The sequence below is a fragment of the Oryza brachyantha genome, chromosome 12 (genome assembly GCF_000231095.2).
Source record: "Oryza brachyantha chromosome 12, ObraRS2, whole genome shotgun sequence".
Taxonomy (NCBI): Eukaryota; Viridiplantae; Streptophyta; class Magnoliopsida; order Poales; family Poaceae; genus Oryza; species Oryza brachyantha.
In genome coordinates, this window is record NC_023174.2 from 3,396,099 (window position 1) to 3,413,506 (window position 17,408).

General features: G+C 37.9%; 2 protein-coding genes across 2 annotated transcripts; one reads left to right on the top strand and one right to left on the bottom strand.

Annotated features, from left to right (window-relative positions):
• Positions 1-3,383: 3,383 nt before the first annotated feature.
• On the bottom strand, positions 3,384-6,871 carry LOC102722067 (probable indole-3-pyruvate monooxygenase YUCCA11). The gene is given in 5 exon segments (XM_006663817.2): positions 3,384-3,566; positions 3,842-3,964; positions 4,067-4,303; positions 4,436-5,203; positions 6,758-6,871. Coding segments are annotated over 5 exon segments (1,425 nt in total).
• Positions 6,872-16,003: 9,132 nt separating this feature from the next.
• On the top strand, positions 16,004-16,992 carry LOC102700854. Its single transcript, XM_006664343.3, has one exon. It carries the CDS (start codon positions 16,151-16,153, stop codon positions 16,850-16,852), a length of 702 nt encoding a protein of 233 aa, XP_006664406.2. The 5' UTR covers positions 16,004-16,150; the 3' UTR covers positions 16,853-16,992.
• Positions 16,993-17,408: the final 416 nt, after the last annotated feature.

Below are 17,408 nucleotides of genomic sequence, written 5' to 3' on the forward strand. Positions count from 1 at the left end.
GGAAAGGGCTCCACATCCAAAACCCAAAATGTACCCTCACGTTTACATTTATCATTTTCTGCACGCTACCTGTATGCAATCTATGATCTCTGCAATGATATGATAAGCTAATAAGCAGAGACAATGACATCCAGTTCTTCCTGCAATATAATTTACATTGACTTATCTGTATTTTTGTCATTTACATATATTACATTAACCATTCTAGACCTAGGGTGGTAAACAAAAAATAGCTAATCCAACACCACAGCCAATTAATACAGCTGTGATTTCATTCACATCCTTCATACCCAACTGTTCACAGGCCCCAGAATTAACCATGATCGACTACCATCCTAATTTATATTATGAGCCTTTGTCGAATTGATGCTATTGGGAAACCGTCTTAACTTCTATCTACCAGAACACATGGCCATGGCCAAGGTTGCACGGTTGCATCTCCTTAGATATGTGCAATTCAACCAATACAAGTAATTCGCGGCTAGCCTTTAGGGCCATATGACTATCCACAATTCAGTGCATCTTGAATCAAATTAAATGGAGCAAAAACTGACATAATATAATAATTTCTTATATAACCAACTTGAGCTAGCATTCATCTTCTTGTGTACACAACTGTCCTAATATTCTAACTTATTTTACATTTCCATTAATCAATGGGGAAAAAGCCAAGTTTAAACTGGTTGTTCATCGAATTAAGAAGTTTGAAAGTGAAGGAAAACCACATTATTTTTCAGAGATTTTCAAGCCTCTTTTTTTTTCTCTTTTTTGTATTGCTTTTCTTACTTCTGGAGTTGCCACACATCCCACAGACGGCTGTCTTACTTTCTTTTTCTTTTTATTCACAAAGACATCATCAGTATTTCGTAAGCATCAGTGTTCAGTACCAGCTTCATGTCATCTATGATCAAACTTGACCAATATCTAATATTTTCATGAATCAAGATACGCAGGACTTAATTTTTGAAACTATCCAACTTTTGTTATGATTTACCACTAAACAACTATCGAAACAACCAGATAAATCTGTTTCAAAAACAAATTGCAATGCATCCAGGAAATTTTGTTTCGCACATACCTGGCCGTATTGGCTCCAAGGCATATATATACAAAACCTGCGATGCCCCCAACGCACTTTATTAACTAATTGCATGTTCAGAACAGAAGTCCATTTTCTACCAAGGCAGAAATTAAGACATACTGGTGTCGGCAGGCACTTCCTTCCTTTATATCTATTCCTTTATTAAGAATTTAAGATCAACTACTACATTGTGAAATTAAAATTTTGATTTTTTTTAACTTTTGAGGAAGTACAGCATTACAAATAAAGTAGAAATTTGGACCAGAAACACCCGTGATCATCCAAAAAATATATCGATTCCATTGAATATGTAACAGCTTTAACAAGTTACCATGTAATATTACCATCATTCTGATCAAGTGTAATAGGAGACAACTTTCGTAGTATAGTCTCTTCAGACTCAAAATATAAGGCATATCAGTTTCAGTCTCCAATATTATACTTTGACCATTGATTGCTTTAATACTATATTATCAGCAACTACGAAAGTAACATCATATGGAAATATTTCAAATATACAAATATATATATATTGTTAGTTTATTATTAGTTAAAAACTTACATATGCTGATTTTTTTGAGATAGATGGAGTATCAAACTGTGTGACATGCACATTGTAACCTACTCAACGATGGTGTGCTCAGAAGGGATAGAACACTAAAAAAATTCATCAGACCAGTTATTGTGAATGTCTTCTACTGAAAGTTCGAAGTGATCCTACCAAGTTCTTCAAAAAAAAATTCACCAAGATGGGAGTATGGGTCACCGGCTTTCATCAGACCAGTTACCATACCAGATCTATATAATCTTCAGTTACCCACATCCTGAGGTTAAATTAAAAATATTTCTAGTAGAATGCTATGTGCCACACTTTGACAACTGCATATCTCAACAGATTGGAATGGATCGCACACAACAACAGGGCAGGGTCATGCGAAAAAATAGTGTTAGTTTCTGAATTCTTGTGGAGATGTCTGATTTGTTGTGTAACCTTTCAAAATGGAGAATGATGTTTTTTTAGCTAGGCTAGAGTTGCACAAACTCAATGAGCATTTGATGAACATAGATGTCTGATGGATTACAACAATAACTACTTATTGGACAAAGTTTGGATTATTTTTCCTAAACAATCTGCAGAAATGATCACTCTGCATTCAGTTTTTTTATGATTTTCCAAATAATAGCCCAATATATTGTTTATTTAACTTTGTACTAACAGTGTCTTCAGTATGAAGACATTATTTAATAAAGAAAGACAGATTTACTTTCTCACATTCTTTTGAAAAATCAAGTTTCAAAAGGTTTACCAGTGGGTTTGTTTCTTTTTTACCAATTTACCCGTGGATTTCCTTCTTTTTATTTCACATAAGATTGCACGAAGGAGAAAACTATTTGTAATATCCCTACCACTGATAAAAGCATTTTGGAAAAAAAATTTCACCATAAATATACTACTGTCCTTTTTATATGAAAAATATAAGAGTATCAAGGATGAACGTACTGATGACCCGCTAGAATTGGTCACATATATAATAAGTTAGCAGTAGTTCAAATCAAAGAAAAGGAACAAATGTATTGACTAGATCCCAGGTATGGTGGACGGTATCAAAATAGTTATATGGTCATCCGCTAGCCCACATATAATATGCAGTTGTTATGCTATTTATCATAAGGACTACCAAAAAAAAATGTTGTTGGCATGCCATAACATGAGTGTAGTCACTGTAAACAAAAGTCGATGACGCATAGGGTTTCATATGATTTCTTTCAAATTTCTGCCTTTAGTCTCTGTCTTGAATAATCTATTATCTGATCATCTCCACTATCATTTAAGATCCAAATCTCCATCGAGAAATTCAAATGCTCCATAATGTTGTGTTAGAGGTGAGATAAGGAGCGAGCAATGCTAAGGAGGAGTTTTTCATTAGTGGAGATGAATAATTAATTGAGTGACGATGTTTGATAAGAAGGGTGATGCATGGTTTCCATTAGAGAAGGAAAAGGTATTTTTCAGGGGGTATATATAACGTTTTGCATATGTGTTTATGCTCAATAAAAGTTCATATTCAACATGTTGATTAAGGAACCAAGTGGTGAAATACAAGATGTCGAGAAAACTTGCTAGGCATCAGTTCATAAATAAATCAAGGAATTTAAACAACTCTGAACATTATTATATATAAAGGTTAACTTGCTTCAAGACAGAGAGTAGCATATTAATAAATTACACACCATTTATTACAGAAGCTATAGATACCACAAATACTATGTTGATAAACATTCTTCCAGTGCAGATAATTAATTAGAATGGTGCCATCGAATCTAGGAAGGCCTTGATGTCATTAGCAACGTTTTTGGCGTCATGAGAAATACCAGACAATCCTTTCCTTGCAAACCCCACACAGTAGAGTCCATTTGAACCTTTCCAATGATTTGGGAAGTCCTTCTTCGGCATGCCTTCATTGTTCATCATACCCTCACCATGCTGCAGTTTTAATCATAATTATTTTTTGTAAGAACGATTTCCAAATAAAAGGAAAGACAGCTAAACATAAAGATAGCACGATAGTTTTCTAATAATAACCATGCATCATTTTATTTTGTTGGGTCAAGCGAGATTTTCTTAATCTGCTTCGTATATAGTATTGTGGGCACTCTTAATTACCCCCATTTAAAGTACATATGCAGGAAGAGAAAGTGATGGCTTCTGACATCTTTTTTTGTATTTACTGACTACCATATGACCAACATATTGCATACCTTAAGCCATTTGTTTGCAGTGCTTGTGTAACCTGTAGCAAAAACGATAGCATCAAAGTAACTCTCTTTCCCATCATTAAATTCAACAACATTCCCCTTGATGCAAGATATTGGACCAAATACCTGCATGCCACATAAATTTAATTATTGTCAAACCTGTGAAGTACCAAATAGCATTTATACATCATTTACCAGGAGTATTAATTATGTCAGGAATATTGTTACCTTGATATCCCCTTTCCTTATTAGCTCAGTGGTGCCAACATCTATGACTGCAGACCGTCCAGTCTTTGCCTTAAGAAGCAGTGGCCCCATATTTGGCCTCACAATGCCATAGTTTGAGAGATTACCAAACCAGAGATATGCAAGAACCACAAGAACAAAATCTACAAATTTCACTGGGAGGCGCCAGCTTGCAAGTTTCATCCCCAGGTGAATCAGCTCCTTTGTCATAACATGCAGCTTCACAACAATACAACAAGAAATTGTGGTGTAAGAAAATGGTTTAATAGGATTATTACAATAATTTAACCTAAAAAACAAGGATGCAAAATAAAGAAAGAAAAAATTTATAGAAAGGTAGTATGTACTTACAGGGCTGCGGATGACTATGGAGGTATTTGCTCCATGGCTTGAAAGGTCATAAGCAATCTCCATGCCAGAGTTCCCACATCCAACAACAAGCACCCTTTGCCCAACATAAGAAATTGCTGACCTAAAGTTTGATGAGTGCATGACATGGCCAGAGAAATCCTCTAGTCCAGGGATACTAGGAATGTTCCCTGCACTATTCTCACCAGTCGCTACAACTAAGAACCTAGCTGCATATTTGGTCACCATGCCATTCACTTGGTCATGTGTGGTGACAACCCAGTATTTTTTCACTTCATCATACAAGCAGGACTCAACAGATGAGTTAAACCTGGGGCAAATGTTGAAGTGCTCCACATAATCATCCACATACCTCAGAAACTGAATTTTGGGGACGTAGGTCGGCGTAGACTCAGGATATGGCATGTGGGGCATCTCGCAGTACTCCTTGGCAAGGTGAAGCTTGAGGCGATCATATGTGTGATTACGCCACAGCGATGCGGTACAACCCTCACGCTCGACGATGATATACGGTATGGAGAGCTGGCTAAGACATGCTGCTGTTGCGAGACCGGATGGACCTGCTCCAACAATCAGAACTAGAGCCTTCTCCATGGAGAAAAAAAGGAGGGGAAGGAGACAATGTAAAACTAATCTTGGGACACTGTTCTGTATATGTTGTTTTTATTTTTTGGTGTTATATGTATTAGCAGGGAGTACCAAGTATTTATACACAATACTGTCGGTCGCTATAGGCTGTGATGCATATCCCTTTAATGCAAATTTGGCAGATTCATTTCACACTTATTAATTACAATAGATATGCTACCAAGATAGAATTGCATATCTAGACAAAAGTAGAAGTTTCTTATTCAATTTATCCTCACAGAGAGCAGATATAAATGAGTGTTTTTTTTCTGCATTAACTCCATCATTAAAATGTTGCCTGTATTTAATTATTGAAATAATTTGTACTTCAAAACACTTGTCTTCTATGTAGTACTTATCTTCTCTATTTCATGATTATTTGGGAAGTATTGAATATAACAAAAAAAAGGGAGGCATTGTATTGTGAGTTCTGAAAAATTCCAAATAACTTTTTGATTGGCTGGAGGAGCCTCAGTTTGGTTTTTAAGATAAAACCAACTTTATTATGCATGGATACCTTGTTTGACGAACATATCTATTTAGAAGGAAGTACTTTCGGTGCAAGATTTGTCTTATTTATCTTCAGTTACTACCACATTTTTTCCACCAAATAGAGCATTTGGTACCAAGTGGGTTCTACAAGGTTTTTGTCTAACGTGCATAAAGCGATGTTTAATATGGCGTAAAGATATTTGAAAGGTTCAACTTATTGTATGCAGTGGACACGAATCCAAAGCATTTGACTACTAAAATATGGTAAGCTGCGGATTTGGTTTGCATTTTCCCCGTCCCAGTAACAATATCCTGTACATCTTAATTTATGTAGGTATGTATTTAAAATATATATATGCATGGTACCGAACATTATTTCGATCTTTAAATTAACGTGAAAAAATTACTCTGCAAACATACACATTTGACTTCATATTTCTACTACTTTTAAAAGTAATACCATCAATAAATAAAATATAAACAATATTAAATAAAATCTTGAATATATATCCCCTTTAGATATTTTAGTGTATTGCTGCCCATCTTTTGGCTTATACCAGGATTAGGCGAAACGGCATATTTGCAAATGAATAATAATTTGTGAATAAAACTTTTATATATGTGTTCTTAGTGATCTAAAAGCCAATGCTGAAAAATAACTATGATAAAAAAATCTCTAAATTAACTCTAAATTTAATGTTAAAAATTTAAATTTTGGCCTATAAGCATAAGCATATATAAGCGAAAAGATAAGGGTGTTAGTACCATGGATCATTTTTAGTTTATAATAAGATATTATTAATTTACTAGTAGATGGAACTAACTGCATTTCTGGTGATTTTAATCCGACCTAAGTTACTGAGATGTATTTTCTAATGCAAAATATATATGTTTGTCTATCTGTATTGGCATCTTGACCTGCTTACAAAAACAGAAAAAAAAATATATTTATCTTATCAACTAAATGCATACAAATGCATGGTGAGTTGTGAAAAATAACCATATTTGAATTTCTGTATCGATTAATTCATGCCATTGTGACGGTTGATAGGCCTGTCAAATGATTTTAATTACCTTGGTATATGATTCCAACAAGCAATGATGAGCCTTAATAATAGATTATTGGGCTTTGGTCTGTGAGGATCTAGGAGTATCTATCCTTATCAATGTGCAAAATTAACTAACAGTATGCGATGCATCAATATATGTATGACTATATATCACTGAAATCAAATCATCACCCAACATTTCCTCCAGGGGCCATATCACTTCTGATTTTATGTGACCCTCATCTACCATTACTACCAATATACATTGCCAACACAACTGACCCTATACTCTCTATGCTCTTAGCAGAGGTTGGACAATCTACTGTTGAATGGCGAATTGTATAACTAGCCAAAGAAAGTGAGGGGATTTTAAAACAACATTTAGACAGAAAATTTCTGCAAAAAACACATTGTTTATCAGTTTGAAAAGCATCCTCAGAGTTTTTTTTTCTCTCTTTTCTCTCAAGAACAAATTCAGCCTTAATTTTTATATTGACAACATATTCTTCATTTTTAAGGCAAGATTCAAAATTTAAGGGGGGTTGTAGGAACTAGATAATACACACTGCCATGTTGGAAAAAAATGTCACAGTAATAATGAACTGATATGTTTCCACTATCTTGCTTTTGTTTATGGTATACGTATCTTTTTTATCTAAATAATAAAAAAATTGATGCAGTTATTGAACTAATTAATTAATAGGACACACTATCTTCTAGGATAATAAACTGTTTCAGGTGAGAGACACGTACCCTACCATTTTAAAGTTTTTTTAAAAAATATTTAAACTAATTTCTTGTTCTAAGAACACCTAATATATGCAGTTTTAAAATATTTGGGAACGTTGGAGCATTGACGGTAAGGCAGTAACTAAGCATGCAAAGGAGAATGAGGGTGTCATGCATTTTGCTCCTTAATTATACGCATAATATATTTCTTAACAAAGTTTGTCAATTTGGATACTCCTACTTCATACTTACAAGATAAGTGCTTGACCATGTTAACACATTCCCCAGGAGTTAAAGAAGAAACTGAACTTATTTTTTGACTAAGCCCTGCTTGGGTCTGGAACTAATTAACGAAGTTCGAGACTTTTGGAAATGAAAATTAGAAACTGAAGCCACATTAGATGAAACAAAACATGTAAAGATGGAGACGTGTACTGCTTAAGAGTGATAATGCATGCATGTAGATCATATTTTGTGCCCCATGTTGGTGAAATGATGATACATGCACTTACTTGCAAGTGATCGACTCATATAATTTTGTCAGTATGTGCAGGTGTATGGTTAGCTAGCTATTAGACTGAAACAGAAGCCATATGCAGGGATGTGCATGCTTGTGTGTGAAAAGTAATATGTTTGCTCGCAAGACTTGTTTTTGTTTGTTCCTTCTTTATTCCCACATATTCTCAACTAATAATCACCAGATTTTCCAAGATTTATGCGGTTCTTTATCAATATATACAACTCTCCACGATTTGCTTGCGTGCTAGAATGGAAATTTAGGTCTAAGATTGTGTTTGCATCATTGCGTGCATATCTGTATGGAACTGCGTGTCGATGGCATTTTCTTGTTTCTTTGTGTGTGCATTTTTTTTAATGTCAAGCCGTTTGTAATAGACCATGCATATGTAATAGCCTACAAATAGAAACTTGTAACAAACGAAATGTGATATTTATGTGCTTGTGTGCATAATTTCTTGCTTGATGTAATGTTTGGAGGGGTTTCGGATTTTCTTTTCGTCACCGCATACATTAAAAGGGGTCAACAAGAAATTCTAAAACAAACGAAGATCAAAAAGTAAAATTTTCGTTCAAATAATGTTGGGCTCCCAGTCTCGCACCAGTCTGTAACCAGCCTTGGACTAGCTCTAGTCTTCCGAAGACTCCTTGACCAAAGATTACCTATCATCTAGAGAAAAGATCAAACCCTAGAACACTCTCTAGCCACATGAGGTGACAATTCAAACTTCGCTAGCTAGACCATGAAATGCAATCCTAATACTAACATAAGGCACAAAGTATAGATCTATCCTTTGGTTCTTCCTATGTCCAGTGGGCCCATAGTCCATGGGTCCCACTCCTCTAGCCCTAGAATGCTAAGAAGTAACCAATTCACCATTCTTTCTACCTAAGAAATATAATTGATAATTGACCAATAATACTTAGTATAACCATAATTAAACTCTGAGGAACACCATAACCGACAAAATTACAGCGAATGTTGAAAGTGTAACAAACTTCATATAAGTATACCACATCAAAAAAATAATTTATTCAAATACTAGATCAATTATAATGAATTATTATAATTTTCTAGAATTTATTTAAGAGTAAAATACATGGGCGGTCCTTAAACTTGAGAGCGAGTGTCACTTAGGTCCATGAAATTGAAAACTGTATATCTAGATCCATAATCTTGGTTTAATGATTCGTAGCGGGTCCAAACCTCATTTGACCTAGGCTAGCTCCCGACGTGGCAATCCACGTAGGTAAAATATTTGTAATTTACCCCCTCCATCATAAAGAATATTAGAATAATTGCAATTCAATCCTTAACGGTATAGTACCTCTCTAGAAACCTCAAAAAATCCCCCAACCCCTCATATCCCTCCCATTCTTCCCCCAGCCAAAGCATTCGAGGAAGGGAGAGTGGGGAGAATTTATTTTATTTTTTAAACCTTTTTAATAAATAATTTTATTACTAAACCTGTTGGGGGATTTTTTTCTAAACCGATCACATCCCTCCCATGCAAAAACGCTGCCACGTTGGGGGATTTTTGGGGGGTTTATAGAGAGGTACTATACCGTCAAGGATTAAATTGCAATTATTCCAGCATTCTTTATCGTGGAGGGGGTAAATTGCAAAATATTTTTCCTGCGTGGATTGTTGCGTCGGGAGTCAGTCTAGGTCAAATGAGATTTGGACCCGCTACGAATCATTAAACTAAGATTATGGACCTAGATATACAGTTTTCAAGTTCATGTACCTGAGTGACACTCGCTCTCAAGTTTAAGGACCGCTCATGTATTTTACTCTTTATTTAACTAGATTGGATCCCCTAATAATTCAATGAATCCTCAATCAACACCTATTTCACATTTTTTGTTATAATTAAAAATATTTGATATTTTTTGTTGCAACATTGAAAATAGAAACTAGGAACATAATACTACTTGCTTAATGTCACGATCGAGATCACCAGTAATACTATGGGTGGCCAGAGAGGAGAAGAAATCAATTATTATGCAATAGACAGATTATTACCCAAGTCCAGGTTCTTAAGATGAGACAATGCCCTACTCTTGCTAAGGTTGTATGTTGATGTGGGAATAAATTGCAACAAAGAGTTCAGCAATCTAATAAGTCGTGCCCCCTCAGGGATCCCCACGTCCCCTTATATACCAATGGGCAAGGCCTTAGAGATAGAGACCTAATATAACAAGATTAAGCTTATATGGCCTATATACGACTAAATACAGTAATCTAGGGACGATATAATCCAGATCTTACCATATACTAATCGATCTAACCTGATATTCTATCTTTACATCTTTTTTTACAACTTGGAACTCCTTTTTTCTATATAGATAAGTATAGTACATGGTATACCCCATATCTGGGTATCCCACATCTACGAAGAATTGAAATTTTAGCACACCCCTAGAATCAGTTTTCTACTTTATAGAAAAAAAAAGAAGGATAAGAAAATCATGTAAATTAAATTAAAAGGAAATTTATTTTTATGTTCCCCTCTCACGGCCTAGACTTTATATTGAGAGATGTCAATCGTGGGCAATACAATATAGGGTGGCACATGGCTATTATGCGGGTATGAATCCTATATGCATGAACCTATATGGTGTCCATGTGGGGCATTTTAGCAGTACAATTCTAGATGCCCCACATCGCTCTACCATTTTAGAACTCACAAAATATTCCTTTTCTTCAAAACAAGTATATTTCTCCATTTTCATGTTATTGAATCTGGCTTCTAGCCCACAATAAAATACTAACCGCATACAAGCTTCAACTTAGAGGCTGGCCTAACAATGTCGTTTTCCATATGTGTGGGGTAGAAAATGAGATGGCGAGACATCTAATTTTGGATTGTGCTTATGCAAAGCAGGTTTGGGCATTTCTACTCCAAAATTAGGCTTGCACTCCACGAACATACTCAATCACCAGGGCGACTCCTTTCAGTGGTGGAAAGATATTAGGAATTAATGGGTGCACAAAGAAAATCAAAATATTTTTGACGGGATGGTTGTTTACACGTCATGGACAATCTGGCTACATCAAAATGAATGCAAAACACGATGATTCCTTTGTAGTCATTGTTTTTTCTTTGGTCAGTCAGGCGCGCCATCGCATATCTAACATGTGCTCACTTCTTCTACCCTATTAACGTAAAGGCAAAGCTCTTGCCACTTGCCTCAAAAAAATGTTATTGCAATCTAAACCCCACACTATGGGGATCCCGACATGGCCCATGCATGGATGTAACTATGAAGGGTGGTGCACCCAACATTAGACCATGTCTTGAGCCAACTAACGGTGCTTTGGTACCCTAATAAATCAAATACCACAATGGAATTGATAACACTACATGGGCTTTAACACCTAAGCCCATGGCCATGGCCTGGGTGGCCAGAGGCCTAGGTCTGCCCTAATATGCATACCATCTATGTTAGTAAGCATGGTTTTAGCCCAATAATCAGCGGCATTTGCACCACACAGTGTGCCAAGTTAACACGGCCTAACTAACCTAGCACAAGCATGATACCATAATATCAATGAAGAAAATTTGGGGTTTATGAATTGTTCCATCCAGTCAAAGTCTTTGTCGAGCATCAACTCATTTTATAAACCATTGTTAATAGGAGAGCCTAATTTTTATGATTCCTAAGTCATAAGCATATAAACCTAGATTCAATTCTTTTTAAATTGCAACTGTTGTACTCTAAATAGGTCCACTACTAACCTTTTAGTGAGCATGCATACATTTTAATTTAAGAGAAAATCTAACAAATGCCATTGACAAACACTTAATTCTAATAAATGCCATCAACGAGTGTAAGTTCTACAAAATGCCATCATACAAACGAATTTGTCTAAGAAATGCCATCGCCGTTAGGGTTCCGTCAATTTTTTCCGTTAAGTGCTATAGTATGAACAGTGTATTTAATGGTAAAAAATAGATGGAAACCTAACGGTAATGACATTTCTCAGACAAATTCATTTGTACGATGGCATTTCTTAGAACTCGATTCGTCAATGGCATTTCTTAGACTTAGACGTTTGTCAATGGCATTTGTTAGATTTTCTCTTAATTTAAAGGGCACATGGTCATTTTAGTTTAAAAGGATTCTTTTAGTAAATATAGTGTATGTGATTATTTGCATGTCTTCTTCAACATGCCTATTTAACAATACAAACATGTAAGTAAAGAAGGCTTCCACACTGCCTATTTTCATGTAATACTTCAATATGCCTTATCAAACATGTGGTCTTTTTGATAATTCATAAAGCTTGGTATCTATGTTCTATACTTGGGAGTTGTACGTGTTATCTCCAAGGAAACATTTTCTTAATTTCCCTAGCATATTTGAATTACTCCTTCCCTTATTTGAAGCAATATTATTGTCAAAAAGGATGTTTTTTTGTCTTAGCGTATCCTATGTGGCATCCTTAATTTGAGGAACCACACCTCATCACTCTCTACAACCATAGAGAGATCGGGTGGGGAGAGGCGTGGAGTATTGGTAGGAGATCATGGGGAGGTGTAGAGAATTGGCAAGCCAATGCATAATATGTAGTGGGATCTTTGTTCAGCTGGTATAGGTGTATGGGGGGTTATTAGAGCTCATTGATAGTTTCAAGAGTCGCTTTGCATCCTAGGCAGTAGGGCTTGTGATAGTGGCAAATAAAGCATGAAGCACACAAGGTGTTCATGGGCACAATGAATGAGACAAAACAAGGGTATCCACTAGTTTATTATGATAGTAGTGATCTCTTTATGGTGGACATGGTACTGCTAAAGCGCAAATGAAGTGTTTACTCTAGTAACTTGCATCTTGGCTAATGTTAGTGGTGTTGAGGAGAAGGATGACCCATTTTCCAAGTGTGGCATTGCAATAGCCTAGCCCATTTGTAACCTACTTTGGTCCACGTGTGTATTGTGCAGGCTCAGTATTCTAGTTTAGACCCGTTAGATTGTTAGGCATAAATGTTCATTTGGTGTTAATAGTCTTGCATGGAAAGTTTAGATAATTCCGTGCCAACTTATATATTAAGTTTACTCCAACCATGGCACTCTTATGTTAACCCTTATATAGAAAGTCGTCTTATGCATAGTGGACCCACCACTATGGAAGGGATGGGTTGTATGGATTTACACTAGGGTGTTAGCATGCTAGATCTTATAGTTGAACTGGTCGTCTATAATAAATGTTAATGGATTTAAGCTAGCTCTAGATTAGCATGCATTTTTTTAAAAAAAAATGAACCACACAAAGTTTCATATTGATGAAGCAAGGGAAAAAATACAAGACTATACCTTGGGAGGTTGTCATCAAGGAAAAAAGGGGAAAACATATCACCACTCTCCACATATATACACTGTGGGGGAACGAATTAGCACAAGGCCAACCATTGTTGAGAATGATCAGTCACCGTTAAACCTACAAAAAGAGCCATGACCATGCCACCCTAAGCCTTCTCCAAATAGCTAAACACCTGTAGCCTCCCCCACATCAATAGGGCAAAGGATTGTGGAGGAAGAAGGTGAGAAAGAAGAAAGTTTCACTCATACCTCGCACAGAGGTCTGATGCCATCAAGGATTGTTGCCTAAAACTATAGGAATTCTTGCCAATAGTCATCCTTGTATGTAAATGGAATCTTCGACTTGATTTCACCTTGAGGACCTTGCTAGGGGTGAGAGGGATGTGACTCAACAACATCCCCTAAAAGGATCATGGTGCTCTAAAGCATCACCATTGTTGGCTTGGTAAGCTGCTAGGCTAGGCTTTCACTTTTACCTACCTAAGGCTGTTCAAGCCTAGACTAGCCCGGTGAGCCCATCCTGGCATGACCATGCACCGATCTAGGCAGGGGCTTAGATATCAATGCCCTTAAGTCCGAAAATGCCCGAAATTTCTGAAAAAACACGAAATAGCCTAGGGTCATGCTAGGCCCGAGCTTTGTTTTTTTCTAGAATTGTTGGGCTCTAGCCTGGGTTTTTTGGCCATGTTTTTTCTAGGCTTGGCCCAGGTTTTAGACAGGCCTACACCTACCTATCGATCATAATCAAATCCCAAACCCCTTACCATGAACCAAACTACTGTTGGCACATGGATACCGTTGTATCGGTGGACCTTCTCTAACTAATATTTGCCTAAGGTAGCCCACAAGCTAACGAGGTTGCTCCTCTAGTTTTACCTTTATCGTAGACTAGCATGTCCACTCCACAAGGTTATCATCCGATCTAGCCAAGAAGGTGTCAGATCCATTCGCCCACTGTCCTCAGACTAGATCCACCCTTTCATATCTAAAATAGCCATCATTGTCCCTAGATTTGGCATGGTAGCACCAGATCCACACCAGCACCACCTGCATGGTCATGGTAGATAAAGCCTTGATGGATTTACGAGGAGAAATGATGAGTTTCCTCCATCTCAAATCATAATCGCTCCAGTTTTGTTGAGTCAAATATTTGTGTCTTTTGACCATTAATTTCTAAATGATCATAGATTTTTAACACAATAGGATTTATATTTTTAGATTCACCTTGAAAAATATTTTCATGATATAATCTATATACTATTAAACTTCACGATTTTTTTATAATTGATGGTCAAAGATAAAAATATTGGTTTTACGATAAAACTAAAATGACAAACAATTTAAAATGGATTGAGTAGCATCCCTTTTAAAAATGAACCGCACCCCGTGAATCCAAAATAGGGCGACCATAATTTGGGGATCAACACCTACGATTTTTGATTAATATTTAGAATCAATACTTATAATTTTTTACTAATATTTAGAAATGTATATCAGGGGTGTAGCCAGGGGTAGTACGGGTGACTACCCCTGAAATTAGCCCACTAAGGACCCCACATCTCGCTCTATGGCCCTACCCAGTAGAAAGAAGCGAACAGTTAAGGTTGATGGCTAGGACATAGGTGGGTAACTGGGCAGCAGGCGCACAGCCTCGTGCCATAGAGCAGGCAGCGGTGGTAACGTGGCATGGTGCCCAATCTCAATGCATATTGTTAATTTGTTATATATGATTTGTGTTGGGTGATTGGGTATTTTGTTGCGTATTTGGGTATTTGGCTAGGAAGAGATAATAAATTAGTGAAATCCAAGTAGTATTGAGCAACATGTCTTCTCCAAAAATTAGTGAGCAAGAGCTTATAAACAGTTGCGCCGGATTTGTATTGGGAAATTGGGTATTTGGTGAGAAAGAGATAATATATTAGTGAAATCTAAGTAGTATTTATCAAGATGTCTTCTCAGAAAATTAGTGACCAAGAGATAATAAACAGTGACATCATAATCTTCTATTTGTATGTAATTTCTTTTGTATCTAAACCATCTATGTTAATATTTGAATTTCAAACTTGCTTGTTTAAATTAGTGGATTATCAATGTGTTAAGATGTTATTTCTATTTTTCTACAATACTTTTATAAATTTTCTACTAATATATATTATATGGTACAAAAAATAAAATTGGTATGTGATGTCGTATCGTGACACTAGAGTTTCAACTGGCGGTGAAAAATTCTTGGCTATGCCATTGGGTCATATTGGAAAATGTTTTCATATAGCACTGATTTTGAAGTTACTAATACTATAGAAAAAAATTAATGGCCAAATTTCTGCATTAGAGACTGTCACCTCATCTTTTCTCTTCTCTTCCGCATATGCTTATAATATAAATTTTGTATTTGTATTTTGAGGTCTTTTATCTAAATTTATTATCCAACTTTGTCCTTTAAATCTACCAGAATACATATATAAAAGTTTTATTTATAATTTTTTATTTATAAATATATCATTTGGTTTTTCATAAAAAAAAGACAAATAACCCCCTTTGCAAGAATGTCATTATAATTTCATGAAACCATAGATATGTCATCATGGCCTACATGTCATTGACTTATGTAGGGCCCATATGTCATTAAGCTATCAATGACATATTCTCTAACTTTGTAAAATCATAATGGTGTGGTTGCAAAATTTTTTTTTAAAAAAAAATCATGCATACCTAATCATTTAGGACAGAGGAAGTACCGTCTGATACGCGGCAACTGATTTTTCAGAAATATTCCAGTTTTTCTCTCGTATAGAAACGACGGATCAATTTTCTCCTCCGCACGCGCGCGCGCGCGCCGAAAGCCTCACATTTTCGCGCCGCCTCTCGAGCCTTATCCTGCTCCGCACGCACGCACGCGCGCGCGCGCGCGCGACCGTGGCGAGCATGCGAGCCGCGACCGCGCGCCTCACATCCGCCTCATGCAGCTGCCAGTGACGCCGGCGAGCTCCGCCGGCGGAGCAGCCCATCTCCCAGCGCCCACCACGGCCACCACCACCACCAGCAGCAGCTGCTGCTGCTGCCTTTTGCCCCCGTCGAGGAGGCAGCTGCTCGCGTCCACCGTCAGCTCCGGCCTCCTCCTGCTCCTCGCCGCGCCCCGCGCGTCCGCCGCTGCGAGCAGCAGCAGCAGCAGCGGGGACGACGCCGACGCCTACAACTACGACCCGGTGACGGCGGCGGAGCGGGCGGCGAGCGCGTCGGTGTCGCGGCGCGTGGGGGAGGCGGTGCGGCTGCTCGACCTCGGGCGGGAGCTGCAGGCGCGCGGCGAGTTCCCGGCGGCGCTGGCGTCGTTCACGGCGGTGGTGCGGGAGTACAGGGACCTGGCGCTGTCGGAGTACGCCCGTGTTGGGCGCGCCCTGGTGCTGTACGAGGTCGGCGACCGCGACGAGTCCATCGCCGAGATGGAGGACGTCTCGGTGGCGCTGCGCGGCTACCCGGAGATCCACGCGGCGCTGGCGGCGGCGCTCTACGCCGACAAGCACGCGCCGCTGCTCGCCGAGAACCAGTTCGCCATCGCCACGCTGCTCGACCCGCACTACACCGACCTCGCCTACGTCCGGGACACCAAGCACTGGCCTCCCAGCCTCGTCGACTCGCTCCAGCACTTCATCACCCTCTCCTAATTACTCACCTCTCATTAATCACCCTTCATCATTTTCTTACTTAATAATCACAGTATATATATTGTGGTTCTGGTTCATATAGCAGTTACACTTGCATGCTGAAATTGCTGTTCTCCCCATCGAATTCCTCAATTTGGACACAGTGACTGTGTATATGATATCAAGGATCTTCATGTTTGGTTAAATTTTACTACCTCTGTTTCATATTGTAAGACTTTCTAGACTTGTCTAAATTCATCCATTGGTGAATGTATATAATTTGAGAGTTTTTACCGTCCCACATATTATACGGGTATTAAATTTGAGTCGTACACGTGTTCAGATCGGACAGACAGGAGTGGGGTGGTACCGATCGATTCAGGTGTTTTGCGGAGGTGACACCACAATCTATCTGCCTCTCACAGGGATAAATTTATCTTTTCACATTGGGATGGATCGATCAATCCCCTCGTCCAATCTTGCGGGCTCGCAGACTCATCTTCTCCCATTCTCTCTTCACTACCGGCGGCGACGGCTTGGGCGACGGAGGAGTAGGCTATGGTACGACAGTGGCTGC